Source organism: Numenius arquata, chromosome Z (assembly GCF_964106895.1).
Source record: "Numenius arquata chromosome Z, bNumArq3.hap1.1, whole genome shotgun sequence".
Taxonomy (NCBI): Eukaryota; Metazoa; Chordata; class Aves; order Charadriiformes; family Scolopacidae; genus Numenius; species Numenius arquata.
This window is the reverse complement of record NC_133616.1, coordinates 40,705,520-40,719,698: the sequence shown is the minus strand read 5'-3', so window position 1 is coordinate 40,719,698 and position 14,179 is coordinate 40,705,520. Positions and strand designations below refer to the sequence as shown.

General features: G+C 40.2%; 1 protein-coding gene across 1 annotated transcript in view; it reads left to right on the top strand.

The window, feature by feature from the left end:
* The window catches only part of SMC5 (structural maintenance of chromosomes 5), a 49,093-nt gene that overhangs the window by 20,743 nt on the left and 14,171 nt on the right, over nt 1–14,179 (top strand). The window contains exons 11-17 of the mRNA XM_074166661.1: nt 1,348–1,461; nt 2,600–2,694; nt 2,899–3,031; nt 5,053–5,226; nt 5,363–5,532; nt 9,840–9,963; nt 12,970–13,092. Coding sequence (XP_074022762.1) covers nt 1,348–1,461; nt 2,600–2,694; nt 2,899–3,031; nt 5,053–5,226; nt 5,363–5,532; nt 9,840–9,963; nt 12,970–13,092 — 933 coding nt within the window. The remainder of the gene's footprint in view (nt 1–1,347; nt 1,462–2,599; nt 2,695–2,898; nt 3,032–5,052; nt 5,227–5,362; nt 5,533–9,839; nt 9,964–12,969; nt 13,093–14,179) is intronic.

Genomic DNA, 14,179 nt, shown 5'->3' with positions numbered 1-14,179 from the left:
TAAAAAAATCAGTGGTAGTTACAATTGAATACCTCCCCTTATAGCGCAGCCTGCTTAGCAGCTGTAACAATATGTCATGAGCCCCAGGCATTTTTTTGGTTTGCTTTGCACAGCCAGCTACAGACACAAACACCTCATCTGTCCCTAGTTTTGTTTTGTGTTTTGTTTTGACAGCCACTGTATTAGCTAGGAATAGTAGGACTAAATTTTCAAAAAGACTATTGGTTTTCTAGTGCATTCTTTCACCCTTATCCCATCCTTGTGCCATATGTGCTCCATATAATGTACAGAGGATGGAGAACTCCAGTGCATTTCTCCTCTTCCTTTTCAGAATTGCAAAGCTTATTTTGATGGTACAATGCTACGATTCAACAACTGAATGTTGAATATTTGCATACCAATTCTTATGCTTTGTGCATGCACTAGAACGATTCAAATTTACTTCTGTTTCATATAAAATACCAAGTTTTTCCTGTTATTACCAGAAATTCCAATTCTTCCTGGAAGACCACATCAAGTTAATTTTACAAATGCCTTGATAGGATACCTTTGCTTTTACTTTAAGGCCTCATTAACCTCTGTAATATCCACTAATGTCTGAATTTGTTTTCTTTGATATTATGTGACTTAGTGTCATGTACTTATGAATTCTAGCTTTCAAATTGCTAGTAAGTGTACCCAGCCTTTAGCTAACTTGAGGTTATTGAATAGTGTAGTTCTGTGTAATTTTGGCTTTGTATGCCACTTTCTTATGTTAACTTTTCATTCAGATACGAAAAGCTTCACTCATGTTAAAAGTGGATTTTTAAATTATATTTTTTAAGTATTCAAAGAGTATGCAATCAATCTGTGAAGCTCTGTCTTTCTAGGGATTCACAGTTCTGTGTTTTTATTTGATGATGCTCACTGTGTCCAAATCAAAGAGAACTGCATATGAATAATTTGTGGAGTGTGGCATTTTTTGGTTTTGATTCCTTAGTTTAATTGTTTCTGAATAGTGAGATACCTTCAGTAGTACTGGATCAGGGCCACTAGACACGAGATGGTGGTCGTTGCAATTGTAAGGTTAGGGTGGAGCAGAAGAGGGAGAGGTGGTATGGTGGAGACAGTGGATGCTGAGAAAGGATACGGATGGTTAAAAACTAAGCATGACGACATGTGAGTTACTGTAGATTTCCTCCCAAGAGAATTGGTTGCAAAAAGACAGGGAATATGTCTTAAAGACATGTAAACATCTTTGTTTTCATTAAGTATAGGCTTGGATATCATCTGACTGCTTAAAATGTGTTGGGGGAGGTGTTAAGTCCAGTTGTATTAAATCACTTTCTCATTACCTTTCTTTAACAGATCAACATGAAAGACAATAGACATGCTAAATATGTTGAAAATCACATTTCAGCCAATGACATGAGGGCTTTCGTTTTTGAGAGTCAAGAAGATATGGAAATGTTTCTTGTGGAGGCAAGTAGGCACCAGTTTTAAAAATGGATTAAATACTGATTTAGGAGCCCTAAACTTTGGAGTCTACCAAGTAGGTCTATATTTAATAAATTTTGATTGGCAAGATCAGCACAATAGCTAATAGAAAGTATTCAAAGGTTTTCTTCTGGATTAAGGTTTTCTTCTGGAGTAAGATTTTTTATTTTTAAAGCCTGAACCAACTGGAAGGATGCAGGAATATTAAGAAAATAGTTTTTTTTAGAAATAACTTGTTTTCCTTGACAAGACAATAATCACTGAAAAGAAAATACTATGTACAACAGAATGACAAGAGCAGGAAGCTTCAAATTTAGTAGAAAGCATTTCCAGTGCCTCCTGACTAAAGAGGCGAGAGGACATCTTTTGTGAGAACACAGTGATCCAAGCAGCAAATCAAGCTTGTATTTTCTTAATACCGTTGTTTCCTGGAGCGATAAGGAGATGTTCTCTCTGAGAACCACAGAGATGACGCAGGAGAAAAAAGCCACAAGATACAGCATTAACTGTCATAATGCTTCTCAACTACTGTCCACAGAATAGTGTGATAATAGTGTGACAAAATGTCCTGAAATTTTTGAAGACCTATTCTGCCCTTCACAGAAGCTAGTAATTTCTATATACATGAACAGTACTGGTGATATCTAAGGTTCTGGGAGCTTGTCTGCCTCCATGGTTGTAGAACCCAGTCAAAGGCTTCTTTAACCAGCTGAACTGGTCTTTCATTTGTATCCTCAATCTTTTCTGACCTGTTAGGATCAGGCTTTTCAGAGACTCTGTAGCCAGTGGTCTGCCATTATTTGTGCAAAATGGCCATACAGCCTGAAAGAGGGGGCTTCCTTACTACATCTAGCTTGGCTATTTTGATTGAGAGCCTGGCTCTGGATTTCTTTGATTGCTTTTGTTTTCTCTAATGCATGGTATTTTCATGGAGAGATATTAACTGAGCTTGGCTTTTGGAGAACTCAGTCATGCCTGAGCCAGAGTGGGTTTTTGTGGGTTCTTCACGAGGTTGTCAATTAAAATAATTCCCGTTCTGTGAATCAAGAATAAACACTTGAATTACATATAGTGAATTTTTCTGCTCTTTTTTACCAAAAAATGTAATGTAATCTATTTTTAGATGCGTGATCATCAGAAACTTAAAGTGAATGCTGTATGCGCACCTGCAGAATCATGTGCTGAAAACTTACCCTCGAGACCTATTGAAGAATTACAGTATGTATCAGATTACATCAGTGGGGAGTGGCTTTAAATACAATGTTTTGGTGTTGTTGCTCTATATTTGAATTTTCTGTGCAAGTCAGATTTTCACCAGTTCAGTTCTGGGTTAGCAGGACTTCTTTGTCACCCTTCAGTAACTTCCGCTTGCTTACCTACCAAATTTTTTTTCTGATGCATGCTTTTTTTTCTCCTCTTCAGCCGATACGGATTTTTCTCATACTTGCGAGAGTTATTTGATGCTCCTCGTCCTGTAATGAGTTATCTTTGCTCCCAGTACCGTGTTCATGATGTCGCTGTGGGAACAGAGAAGACCAGAAACATGATTGAAAGGGTGAGGTGTCTTAAATAGCACAAATACACCAGTAGTGTTTATTTATTTCATAAATTATTTGGAAAGTTAATATGGAGAAAGCAAAAAAATTGCTTTGGCCTTCTAACTGGCCTTCAGAAGTGAGAATAGCTCATTGTACACAAACATATTGCAAGACATTTTAACAGATCCAGTCAGTCTAATGCAGTGCTTCACAGAAAGGCAAGTACATCTTTCATCTGAATGCTGTTCCAGGTCAGTTATATGAAGTTGTTTTATTATAATAACTTCTACTTCAAGTGCCTGAGATACTCTGGGCAAAATTTTGATCAAACAGTTACTAGTACATGACAATGCTGACCTGTCACAATGATTACAAGTTGCTTTTTTTTTTTTTTTTTTTAATACATTAAGATGTTCAGTTCCTGTACTTCAGAAAGTACAGTTGTATAGCTTTGGTTGGGATTGAAGTGATGAATGGTATATAAACCTTTTGGATTCTTCGAAATAGACTAAGCTCCCACTAGGAGTAATGTCTCTACCTTAGTCTTCCATGGATTCTTGCAAGCTCATCATTGCTGGATTATAATGGGTAACCCACAAGACGGTTTTCAACTTAAATCCTTATTCACTCCTTTGTGCTGGACATCTGTTGTCTAGCTTGTACAGACAGGGAACTCCTGAACATAGAATCGTAGAAATGGCTTAGGTTGGAAGGGACCTTAAAGATCATCGAGTTTCAACCCCCATGGGCAGTGACACCTCCCGCTAGACCAGGTTGCTCAAAGACCCATCCAACCTTGAACACTTCCAGGGATGGGGCCTCCACAGCTTCCCTAGGCAGCCTCTTCCTGTGCCTCACCACCCTCATAGTAAAGAATTTCTTCCTAATATCTAATCTACTTTTCTCCTCTTTCAGTTTAAGACTGTTACCCCTCGTACTATCACCACACTCCCTCATAAAGAGTCCCTCCTCTTCTTTCCTGTAGGCCCCCTTTAGGTACTGGAATGCTGCTCTAAGGTCTCCTTGGAACCTTCTTTTCTCCAGGCTGAACAACCCTAACTCTCTCAGCCTGTCCTCGTAGGAGAGGTGCTCCAGCCCTCTCATCATCTTCATGGCCTTCCTCTGGACTTGCTCCAAGAGGTCCACGTCCTTCTTGTGCTGAGGAGTCCAAAGCTGGACACAGTACTCCAGGAGGGGTCTCACCAGTGGAGGAGAGCGGGCGAATCACCTCCCTGGACCTGCTGGCCACACTTCTTTCATGCAGCCCAAGAATCCAGCTGGGCTGCGAGTGCACATTGCCAGTTCATGTTTAGGTTCTCATCAACCAACACCCCCAAGTCCTTCTCCTCAGGGCTGCTCTCCATTCTCTACCCAGCCTGTGTTTGTGCTTGGGATTGCTTTGACCCAGGTGCAGGAGCTTGCACTTGACTTGGTTGAACTTCATGAGGTTCACACAGGCCCACCTCTCAAGCCTGTCCAGGTCCCTCTGGATGGCATCCCTCTCCTCCAGCGTGTCAATCACACCACATGGGTTGGTGTCATTGGCAAACTTGCTGAGAGTGCCCTCAATCCCACTGTCCATGTCACTGACTTAGATGTTGAACAGCACTGGTCCCAGTACTGACCCTTGAGGAACACCACTTGTCACTGGTCACCACTGGGACATTGAGCCGTTGACCACAACTCTTTGAGTGTGATCGTCCAGCCAGTTCCTTTAGACGTGTTAATATTTGTACTGCCTGTACATGATGCATTACAAATATTAATAGGTCTTTTCAGTGTCTATTTGCAATATCAGAATAATCAAACTCATAGTCTGTTTGACAGTATCTTAACAGTTCTTTTCTGACCAGTCTCAATTACAAGTATAATGATGCATTAAACTTAGCATCATCTTTTTGCAAAGGCTTGCTAACAAATCAGAGTTTTTAATAAACTGAACTTTTTACTGTGGGTTTTAGCTAGCTTATTCCTTGTTTTGAAAAGCATTGCCTTAAGTAATGCTTTTGTCAGATTAATATTTTTGTATGTTTTTTAGGTCATACAAGAAACCAAACTTAGGCAAATATACACAGCAGAAGAAAGATACGTTGTTAAAGTATCTGCTTACACAAACCTAGTCCTCTCTACTAACACATCCCTGAGGGCAGCACAGTTTCTCAGTAGTTCAGTGGACACAGATGAAAGAAGACAGTTGGAAAACCAGCAACAGGTAGGAATTTATTTCTGTGCTGTATATGATATGAACTACTACCCATTTTATCATCCGATAAGCGTACCGTACTTGCATGTGTTAGTGTGGTATGTTTGTAGTAAGAATGCTAATGGTGTGTGTTCTTTTATTTCAGGACATCAATAACACATTAAAGTCATTGGATATGCGTTTGACTATGTTGTTTGAGAGACAGAAATATCTGGAACACAGAGACAACGAGCTCAGGCAACAGAAGAAGGAGCTTGTAGAGAGAGGAAACAGAAGAAGACAGTTGGAATCAAAAATTGGTGTGAAGTATGATAGGTAGGAAACAAACCACATTATTTAAGAAACATGAGCAATTTTAATAACAAAGGTAATTTGGCTTCCTCTTACTGCAGTGTGCTTTTACCCTTACAAAGGAACCAGTTGTTAAACATCAGATACAGGTGATGAGACAAAGAAGGTGTTTAGAAATGGAGATTAAAACAGTGTTTGAGAAAGCATGTAACAATGTTCCAAATGGTTTCCTGTAATGAAATCATAGGATTCCAGTGAGAGATCATTGTACTCATTCACTGAGTGTTACTACATAGTGTCTTGGTAGCACATATCTAGTAATACCATAATGTACAAAAATGTACAAAAATGGTACCAAATAAGCATGTCAGGGATTGAGTTGGACCCTGGTTGACCACAGTATTTCTCTTAATGTATTACCTGGTTTTGTGGGCCTCTGCAATTAGTTCTTCTATTACTGCTTTGTCATAAGGGAGACCCTGGCCATAGCTCAAGAGGTATTTGATTTAAGCTAACGCTCCCAGAAGGCAGTGTAGATGAGATTGCCCCAGGCTTCCCTCCCTCCACTCCTGTAACACAGTCCCAGCAGACCTTGTACCCTCAAATACTCCCATATGATGTTATACCACACTACTTTTCATTTTCTGAAAGTTGATGGTGGTGCCAGAATACAGTTTGAAAGCAGGAGGTGAACCCTTTCCCTAAACAAATATTGGTTAAATCGTTCCCTTTGAAAAAATTACACTTTTAATTTTGAATAGGGGTAAGAATCCTGACACAAATACAGACAGGGCTGTTACGAGTTTTCTTGTATATTGTGGATGTCTTTCTGTATATATAGAAGTTATTTAAATAATCCTTGCAGTGACTGTAACTGTTTTCAAATGTTCCTGTTTCTAATTGATATGAGTATCTGAATTAAGCTGGATATAATTTTGAAAGTAATATATAATGACAGAATCACTTCGGTTGGAAGGGACTTAATGTAATCTGTAGTCCAGCTGTGTTCCCAAAGCAAGGTCAACACCTGAGTTCAAATCAGGTTTTCAGTGCTGTATCCCACTGCACCTTGAAAGTCTCCGTAGATATTGCACAACCAGTTTGGACATCCTGTTCCACTACTTGACTGTCTTTATGGGCAAAAAGTTTCTCCTGACATCCAGTCTGGATCTTTTTGTTTCAACTCGGGTCCACTGTTTGTCGTCCGTCTATTATGTACCTTTTATAAGAGCCTGGTTCTGTCCTGTCAGTGACCTGCTTGTAGGAAGAATAGTGGGGTTTGCTATTAGGTGCCCCAAAGCTGTCTCTTGTCTAGGGTGAACAAGCTGAGCACCCTCATCCTGTCCTTACAGGGTCTGTGCTGCAGGCCCTAGCCATCTTTGCTGCATCCCAGGTTTGCTCCAGTTTGTTGATGTTTGGGCCAGGGGGCAAAACTGGGTGCAGTACTGAAGAGAGGAAAAGTCACTTTCCTCCTGCGGGTGCTTCCATTCATACAGCCAAAGGATGCTGGGGGACCTTGTTGCTGCCAGGGCGCACTGCTCACTTATGCTCATCTCATTGTCCCCCAGTACCTCAAGTCCTTTTCTGCAGAGCTCCCCAGCCAGTCTGTCCCAAGCCTGTACACTTCCGGATCTACTTCCTTCACAGGGGCAGGACTCAGCATTTGTTCTTGTGGAGTCTCGTGAGCATTCTGTCAGCCCCTCCAGACTCAGCAGACCCCTCTGAACAGCAGCCCTGTTGCTTCCCCAAGTTTAGTGTCATCTGGCGGCTCCCCTGCGTCGCTCACAGGGATGTTAAACTGGACAAGTCCCAGTTCTTAATCCTGTGGTACCCAACTTTATACTGGCCTCCAGGCAGAATACAACAGACTAACCACGACCCTCAGAGCATGACCATCCAGCCACCTTTTTATTGTTTTTTTTACCCATCTGGGCTTCCATCCATCCAAACTGAAGTCTTCCAACTTGAGTACAACAATATTGTGGAAAACAGCATTGAAAAAGTTAGGGGGATGAGTCTGGATCCAGCAGCCTGAGAGGAAGGTGAGGCTGATGCAGCTTAATGCTCCCAGGTGCAACCACTAGTGAGGCTGAGCCTGTCTCCAGAGAAGACACATTTACACAGAGCACATCTAAACAGCATGTATATACATATTTACACACAGTGTCAGTGGCACAGCACAGATAGACACACAGAGCAACTGGGCAAACACAGCACCAGGGGCCTCATAATTTTCCTACTCTGACTGCGGAGGACAGGGCTTCCTTAGTGAGACTCCTACGCATACATATGGGCAATGTGGATCCCATCAGCAGCTGGGTCCAGACACTTCAAGTCTGCACAGTAGCTGTCCCTGTTGTTAGTCTCCCCAGTTGCTGGTACCTGGACATGCAAACCCCTGAGGCTGCAGCCCTGTTGCGTTGCCTGTACAGGCTGCCTTGCACATTCATGTGCTCACGCATGCAGAACTGGCTGGGTCTTCCTGGTTTCCCAGTAGCCCTCAGAGACACACAGGCATGCACATGTGCAGACATAGCCATGACTTGCCTAGTCCCACCCAGTAGCCAGTACACCTGTCAGCTTACCCTTAAATACATACACAGGTCATCAGGTCTCATCCCTAGAGACAGCAAACTTCCAGTCACTGGCAACCATGCTGGACCCCTGGGCCCTCCAATAGTCATCTCCTCCTGTGGTCTCAGCTTTACTGACACACATACCTCCTTGGCTCCCAGGCCACTTCACCTACTTGCCAGCTAGTCCGACTTGGTCTTCCTTAGGGATCAAATGCTTGCTTGCACACCTGCACTTGTGCCAGATGCTGTCACCATGAACACACAGGCCTCTGACCTGTGGGCCCACTCCAGTGGCTGTCACTTAAGTCTACTCACTCTGGTCTTGCCAGTTGCTGGCACCATGGACAAGCAAGCCCTCTCCTCTGACTTGTGATCTGACTGTATTTGCGTGCACTTACACTCCCATACATACACATGAATGCTGAATAGAGAGTCCCTCACCCAGGAAACAAGTGAAAAATGGAATTGGATAAGAAGGCAAAGTGCCAATTAGGCATGGCTGGACAAGCATATTGACTTGACTAGCCAGCTATTTACGTGTAACAGTCCCTTTTATCCCCATATCCCTCCGTTTTCCCACATTTATTCCTCTCCAAGTCATCTAGATCCCTCTGTTTCCCCACATTTGGTTTCTCCCCTGAATATCCAATACTAAGTCCTGTGCAGTTGCAAAAAGCTTTTCTGCTACATCCCATAATACACCACCCTCAGTCCAGAGTGTGCTGTGGTGTTGACTTAACTTGTTGGGTTTCACATGTGGACAATGGTGTCGAGACTGTCCTAGGACAGGCTGTCACTTCCTCTGAGTCCTTGATTTGGATTCCCACCTGCTAGGTTGCCCCTGTGCTCTTCTGGGCTTGTGGAGATGGTTCATGGGCTGATGGGTCCTGTGATGGACCTGAGGGTAGCCAGGGTAGGGTGGTATTTGGCCTTCCCCAACCTGCTATTGTCTTTCCTTTTTGGGTGTGCAGGTGAGCTTTTTATCAGATAACCTAATGGAACTCCTTGCTGAAATTGAGGTAGATGGTAACCACTTTTTCTCCTGTCATCCAGGTTTTTTATATTTGGGCTCATCAGGTATGAGGTACCCTTGGTAAATTCTTGCTGATTCTTCCTAATCAACTTCTTCCTTATGCCGCTAGAATAGTTTTCTGAGGAGACTTGCTCCACAATTTTCCCAGGGATCAAAGAAAGAATGATTGGTTTGTAGTTTCCTGGATCATCCCTTTGGTCTGGCCATTTTTGAAGATCCCCAAATGCTTTGCAGCTCACTAAACATCATGATTATTTCATATGAAGTTCTTCATAATTACGTGTGTTTGAGGTTTGAAATGAGTGAAAATTCTGTTTTTCTGCATTAAGTTGAGGACACAAGTTTTTTTATTAGTTGATGTAATAAGAATTAAGCAGACCTCCTGAACTCTTCTGTGTTGTATTGTTGCAAGGAACTAGCAGCAGAAGAAAAATGTCATCCTTACATTGATTGATAGTTTGTTGGTTTTTTTTTAATTTTTAATCCTGAAATTTACAGAAGTAAAGGAGTATGGTTGCTAAGTGATGCCCTTAGTAGCCAAAATCAGAATTTCTTTAATTTTTTTTTTTTTTAATTTTTTAGGTTTAATGTGCATAGATTGGGAATGTTTAGGTATACAAATTCCTGTTCTTGCTATCTAACATTACCAATTTTAATAGTTTTTGTATTTTTGAACAATTTTTTTTTGATCAAGATTAATCAAATATTGATTCCTCCCATAGTTTAAAACAGCTGGAACAAGATGCTATCGACCTAGAGAAGGAATCTCAACAGGCAAATATAAAGATCAAAGAAATAAATACCCAAAAAGCAAGACTTGTTACTGAATTAATGCATCTCATAAAGGTATGTATTTTTAACTTGGTATGTGTTTCACTGTTGTGAAAAGTCCAATTCTTATAACTTATGTAGGAGGTATGCAACATTTGGATGTGTTACTGTAAATGTTTATGAGCTAACTTGCTTCAAGATAAACATCTTTTGAAGCTTTTATGAACTTTAACTTGTTCATCTGTCGTTGATTTTACTTGTAGATCATTTGCTTGTGTTGATTTAGACTCTGAGTGACTGAAGTCTTGAAGTCCATGTCTGATTCACTAAGTACAGGAATGAACTAGGAATTAACTGAAGTGTAACCACTGCAGCCTTTTTTTTTCAGAATTTTTCAGAATACTGCATAATTCTGTGACTTTTTCTTTCCACCTATTTCATTGTCTCCTTTTTTTGTTTTTATTGGAGAAAAAAAAGGAGTAGTTATTAGTCATGTGAAAAATTGACCTGAAACTGTAAGGATCCATGATTATGGAAGCGGGCTAGGATGGGAAAAGTATCAAGTCTCAGGCTCCAATGTTGTGAGGTTTTCTTTAACTCAAAAAAGGAGAAAGCAGTCTGGACTTAATTGTTGCTTTAGCTTAGCCTGGAAGCCCTAATAGTAGGAGCTGCCATTCACAAGGTGAATTTTCTTAGTTTTTTTTTTTTAATAACTAAGGAACAAAAACCAGTTACTTTTAGTTCCAAGGGAATCTGCCTGTGCTTTTGCACTCGGCAAGGAATGGTGCCATTCTTGCAGCCACTTTGAGCTTTGCCATGCCTTAGTAATGTTGAAATGTGTTCTTGCTTACCCCTGGAAAGAGTTGAATATTACCTTTGAACTGAGTCAGTACAGTTCAGTTGCTGGTATTTCTATAACAAATAAAATAATATATAATAAATAAAGAAAACAATATTCCAAATGGGTCAGCTGCTGCTGTTTGTTGATGGGCATGGACTGCAGCAATTGGAGTCTTTCAAAGATGACCTTTGGGTCAGATAGCCAAAGCGATTTTGAAAATGCCAAAGAGTGGCAGAAGACACCTGCTATGTTAAAAGGGTTGCTTAGGCTGTAGATTACCTTACAGAACTTGCAGAACTTCTGCAGGTAGTAATAGTACTGATAAGTAGCTTTTTTCAAAACTTGTGCAAATGCTCTGTTTTAAACAGGAATTTGTAGAACACACTTTTTATTTTTTTATTCGATGTCCCTTTCCCAGAATGTAAACTGTCCAAGTGTGTTGCTGTTGGAAAGTGCAGCTGAAGTTGTTTACTGACTGCCATATGACCTGCCTGAAGGAGTGTCTTAATGTCTTTTTCACCCAGTATAGGAAAACAGATTTGACGTGTACTGTTTATTTGTCAGTATATCAGGGGCCTAGGGGAGGACGGATGGTATTTGCCTGAAATAGTTATTGATTACAAAGGGGATTTATTTCAGTTGTGTATCAGCTTAATTTTCACACTGTATGTGCTGTAGGAAAAATATCCGAGTACATACTGAAGAAAAGAAAATGGTCTGATACAAGAAAGATGTTTCATTATGTGTTGTATCAAATTTTTGAAGTCCATACATTTCTGGTGATCCCCAAACCAAACATGAATGCTTCCAAGTTTATGGGAGTCCTTGTACTTTCTTCATTGGGTTTGGTACTTACACTAGCTGTAGGCTGTTAAAGTGATAAAAACTTAGGTAGTCATATGTTTCAGACATACTACTGCCACAGAAGGAAGGTTGAAACATATATGGGATTTTTGTGACTTTGAATGGTGGCAATATGATCACTTTTTTAATAGTTCTGAGGCTTGTGTGGAACAGTCAACTAGAGTGATAGGCTGCATATACATTTACACAAATACACAAGGCAGAGTGTACTTGGCACATACCTAATACGCGTTGATACTTTACAACCAGTTGACAGAGGCAGCCTTGTTCCACTGTTTCAGATTCTGGTACTGCTTTTGCATGCAGTTCTCTTTGTGCTGTTGTCTTCGAATAATCTTAACTTTTTCCATTTTTGATCTCCTTTTGTTATGACTTTTTTTCAGTTTACTTCCCTGATAGTTTTTTTTTAAACTGTTTAAGTGGATTGGAAATGAATAAACGTGTTCATGTGTCTTAAGTTCACACTGCAGAAAGTTTGCGTTAAAACAACGAACAGTAAAGATCTCAGACGTTGGCTCACTGTTGTGGTCAGAAGCTCTCAAAACTTCTTCCTGCCTGGTCCTCTAGGTCTACAATTGGAACCTTGTTCTCCCTTTCATTAAGGGAGAGGATTCCTCTGTATTTTTATGCCAATTGTTAAAAAAAAAAAAGGTAAACTGCTGTTCTCAGTGCCCCATAATTTGAGGTTTGAAGCTACGCTTTACACATATCAAGAGTATATTGCTGATTTTGAAGCCCCTAGACCACTCCTGAGGCTGACTGGTTTAAAGGAACAACCATTTTAATGTCAATGTTGTCAAACTAGGTTTTGGGGATCACTAAAGCCTGTTATGAAACTTCCGAAATAGAGCTGCTTCCTATTATTATACGCTATCCCAGTTAAAACATAAGACACTAGACTCACTGTCCATCCGATCAGTCATCTTGCATTGTCAGTGAGAGAGGCATATACCTTCTCTGTTTATTTTTTGACATCTCTGTGTGTGACTTACGAAGTCCACCAAAATCCAACTGTTGGTTTCTGTGTCTAAGAAAGAATTGACATGGCTTTGTCATTTCTTACATTTCACATGTGATTATATAGTGCAGGGAAAGAGAATGTGCTTTTTTGGTGTTAAATTATTTGGTTGCAAATGATATGTATATACTTACAGATTAGAAGTACATGCGAACTATACACCTTGAAGAGCTTGGGTCACCAAAAAGTCACCTTTCCTTTTCATTGAATTTGATAGACAGCAATGTGGAGGAGCTGAACGCAGTGTGAGATTGTATGCTATGACCAAAAAATTGTTAGTTTCTAAATCCCGAGAATGATTATATCAGTTTTGAGTCTTTTGTGGAAAAAAAATGACATTTTCTGTTTTCCTGTGTAGAACTGTATATCGCTGAACATCCTCAAAGCAGATTTGGTTCTTCAGAGCACTACAGTGGCTGCTGAGAAGAACAGACTAGAATCAGAGTATAAAGCAGCAAGTGTACAGCTAAGAGCTGCAGAGGTAACCGTTTCTATGAATACTGGGAAGTCTACTATGAAAATATCTTCTGTGGAAGCCTTTATGATATAGAAAATGATGCTTCTGTGTCTTTGTTTAGAAATGGGTATTAGTGTTGCTAAATATTTACTTTAATTTCTGTAGTTTGTCTTCAGCCTCTTTCTCTAAGCTGAGTGGGAGCTTTGCCTTCTTCAATTAAGACAGCTTCTGTGGAAGTATACTGATCAGTCATCATGTCCTGTATCTTTTTATTGTAATGCATAATGTGTGTAAAAAAGCTAGCTGTTATTTGGAAGTAATATTTTTCTTCTGAGTCTGCCATAGACTAGTAGCCCTAACCCATACGAGAGACACAATCTCAAGATGAACCAGCAAGTACTGTATCAGAGAAGACAGAGCTTTTTTACCTTTCTTTCATGGCTTATTTGCTCCTAACTGTAATTAAATGCCTTTTTTAGAGGACAGAAAGGAGGATAAACATTCCTTCTGTTGATCGTATTAGGAACCTATACTGTGTTCAGGTAAAAAGACAGTCTCTGAGGAAATAGTTCCACAGACAAGTACTTTCTCCTAAGAACAGGTGGTGCTGTGATCTCTCATGGATTGGTGCATAGCCGTCAATTTTTTGTATTTGTGTAGTAGTTAAATCTTTCAGTGTACTGGGGAAAAATCTGTCAGAGTACAGAATGCTAAGTCAGGTTAACTATAACCTACTGCTAATTCAATTTGATCCACAAAAAAAATCGCTGTTAAATTGGAAAGCAGTTTGAAAGGTAAGTGATAGTTATTTTGGATGGATATGCGCTTCCAAAAAGAATTACCTTGGCATATATTTTGAAAACCACTTAACGATATAGGTGTCATCACTTACAGGAAACTCAGGAAGAGGAGAATTTCCTAAGAGGAGCAAAAAGTAACTTGAAGACAGAGACAAGTCCAGCATGTTACTTGGAAAATCACTGTTGCATCAATTCCCTCATGTGATGCAGCTGTTAAGCAGATTTTATCAAACTCCAATGCAAATAGCTTCATTGCTGGAGCTTAGGAAGGAGTAAGAATGTATTATAAGGCCATGAACCTCATGTTGGGC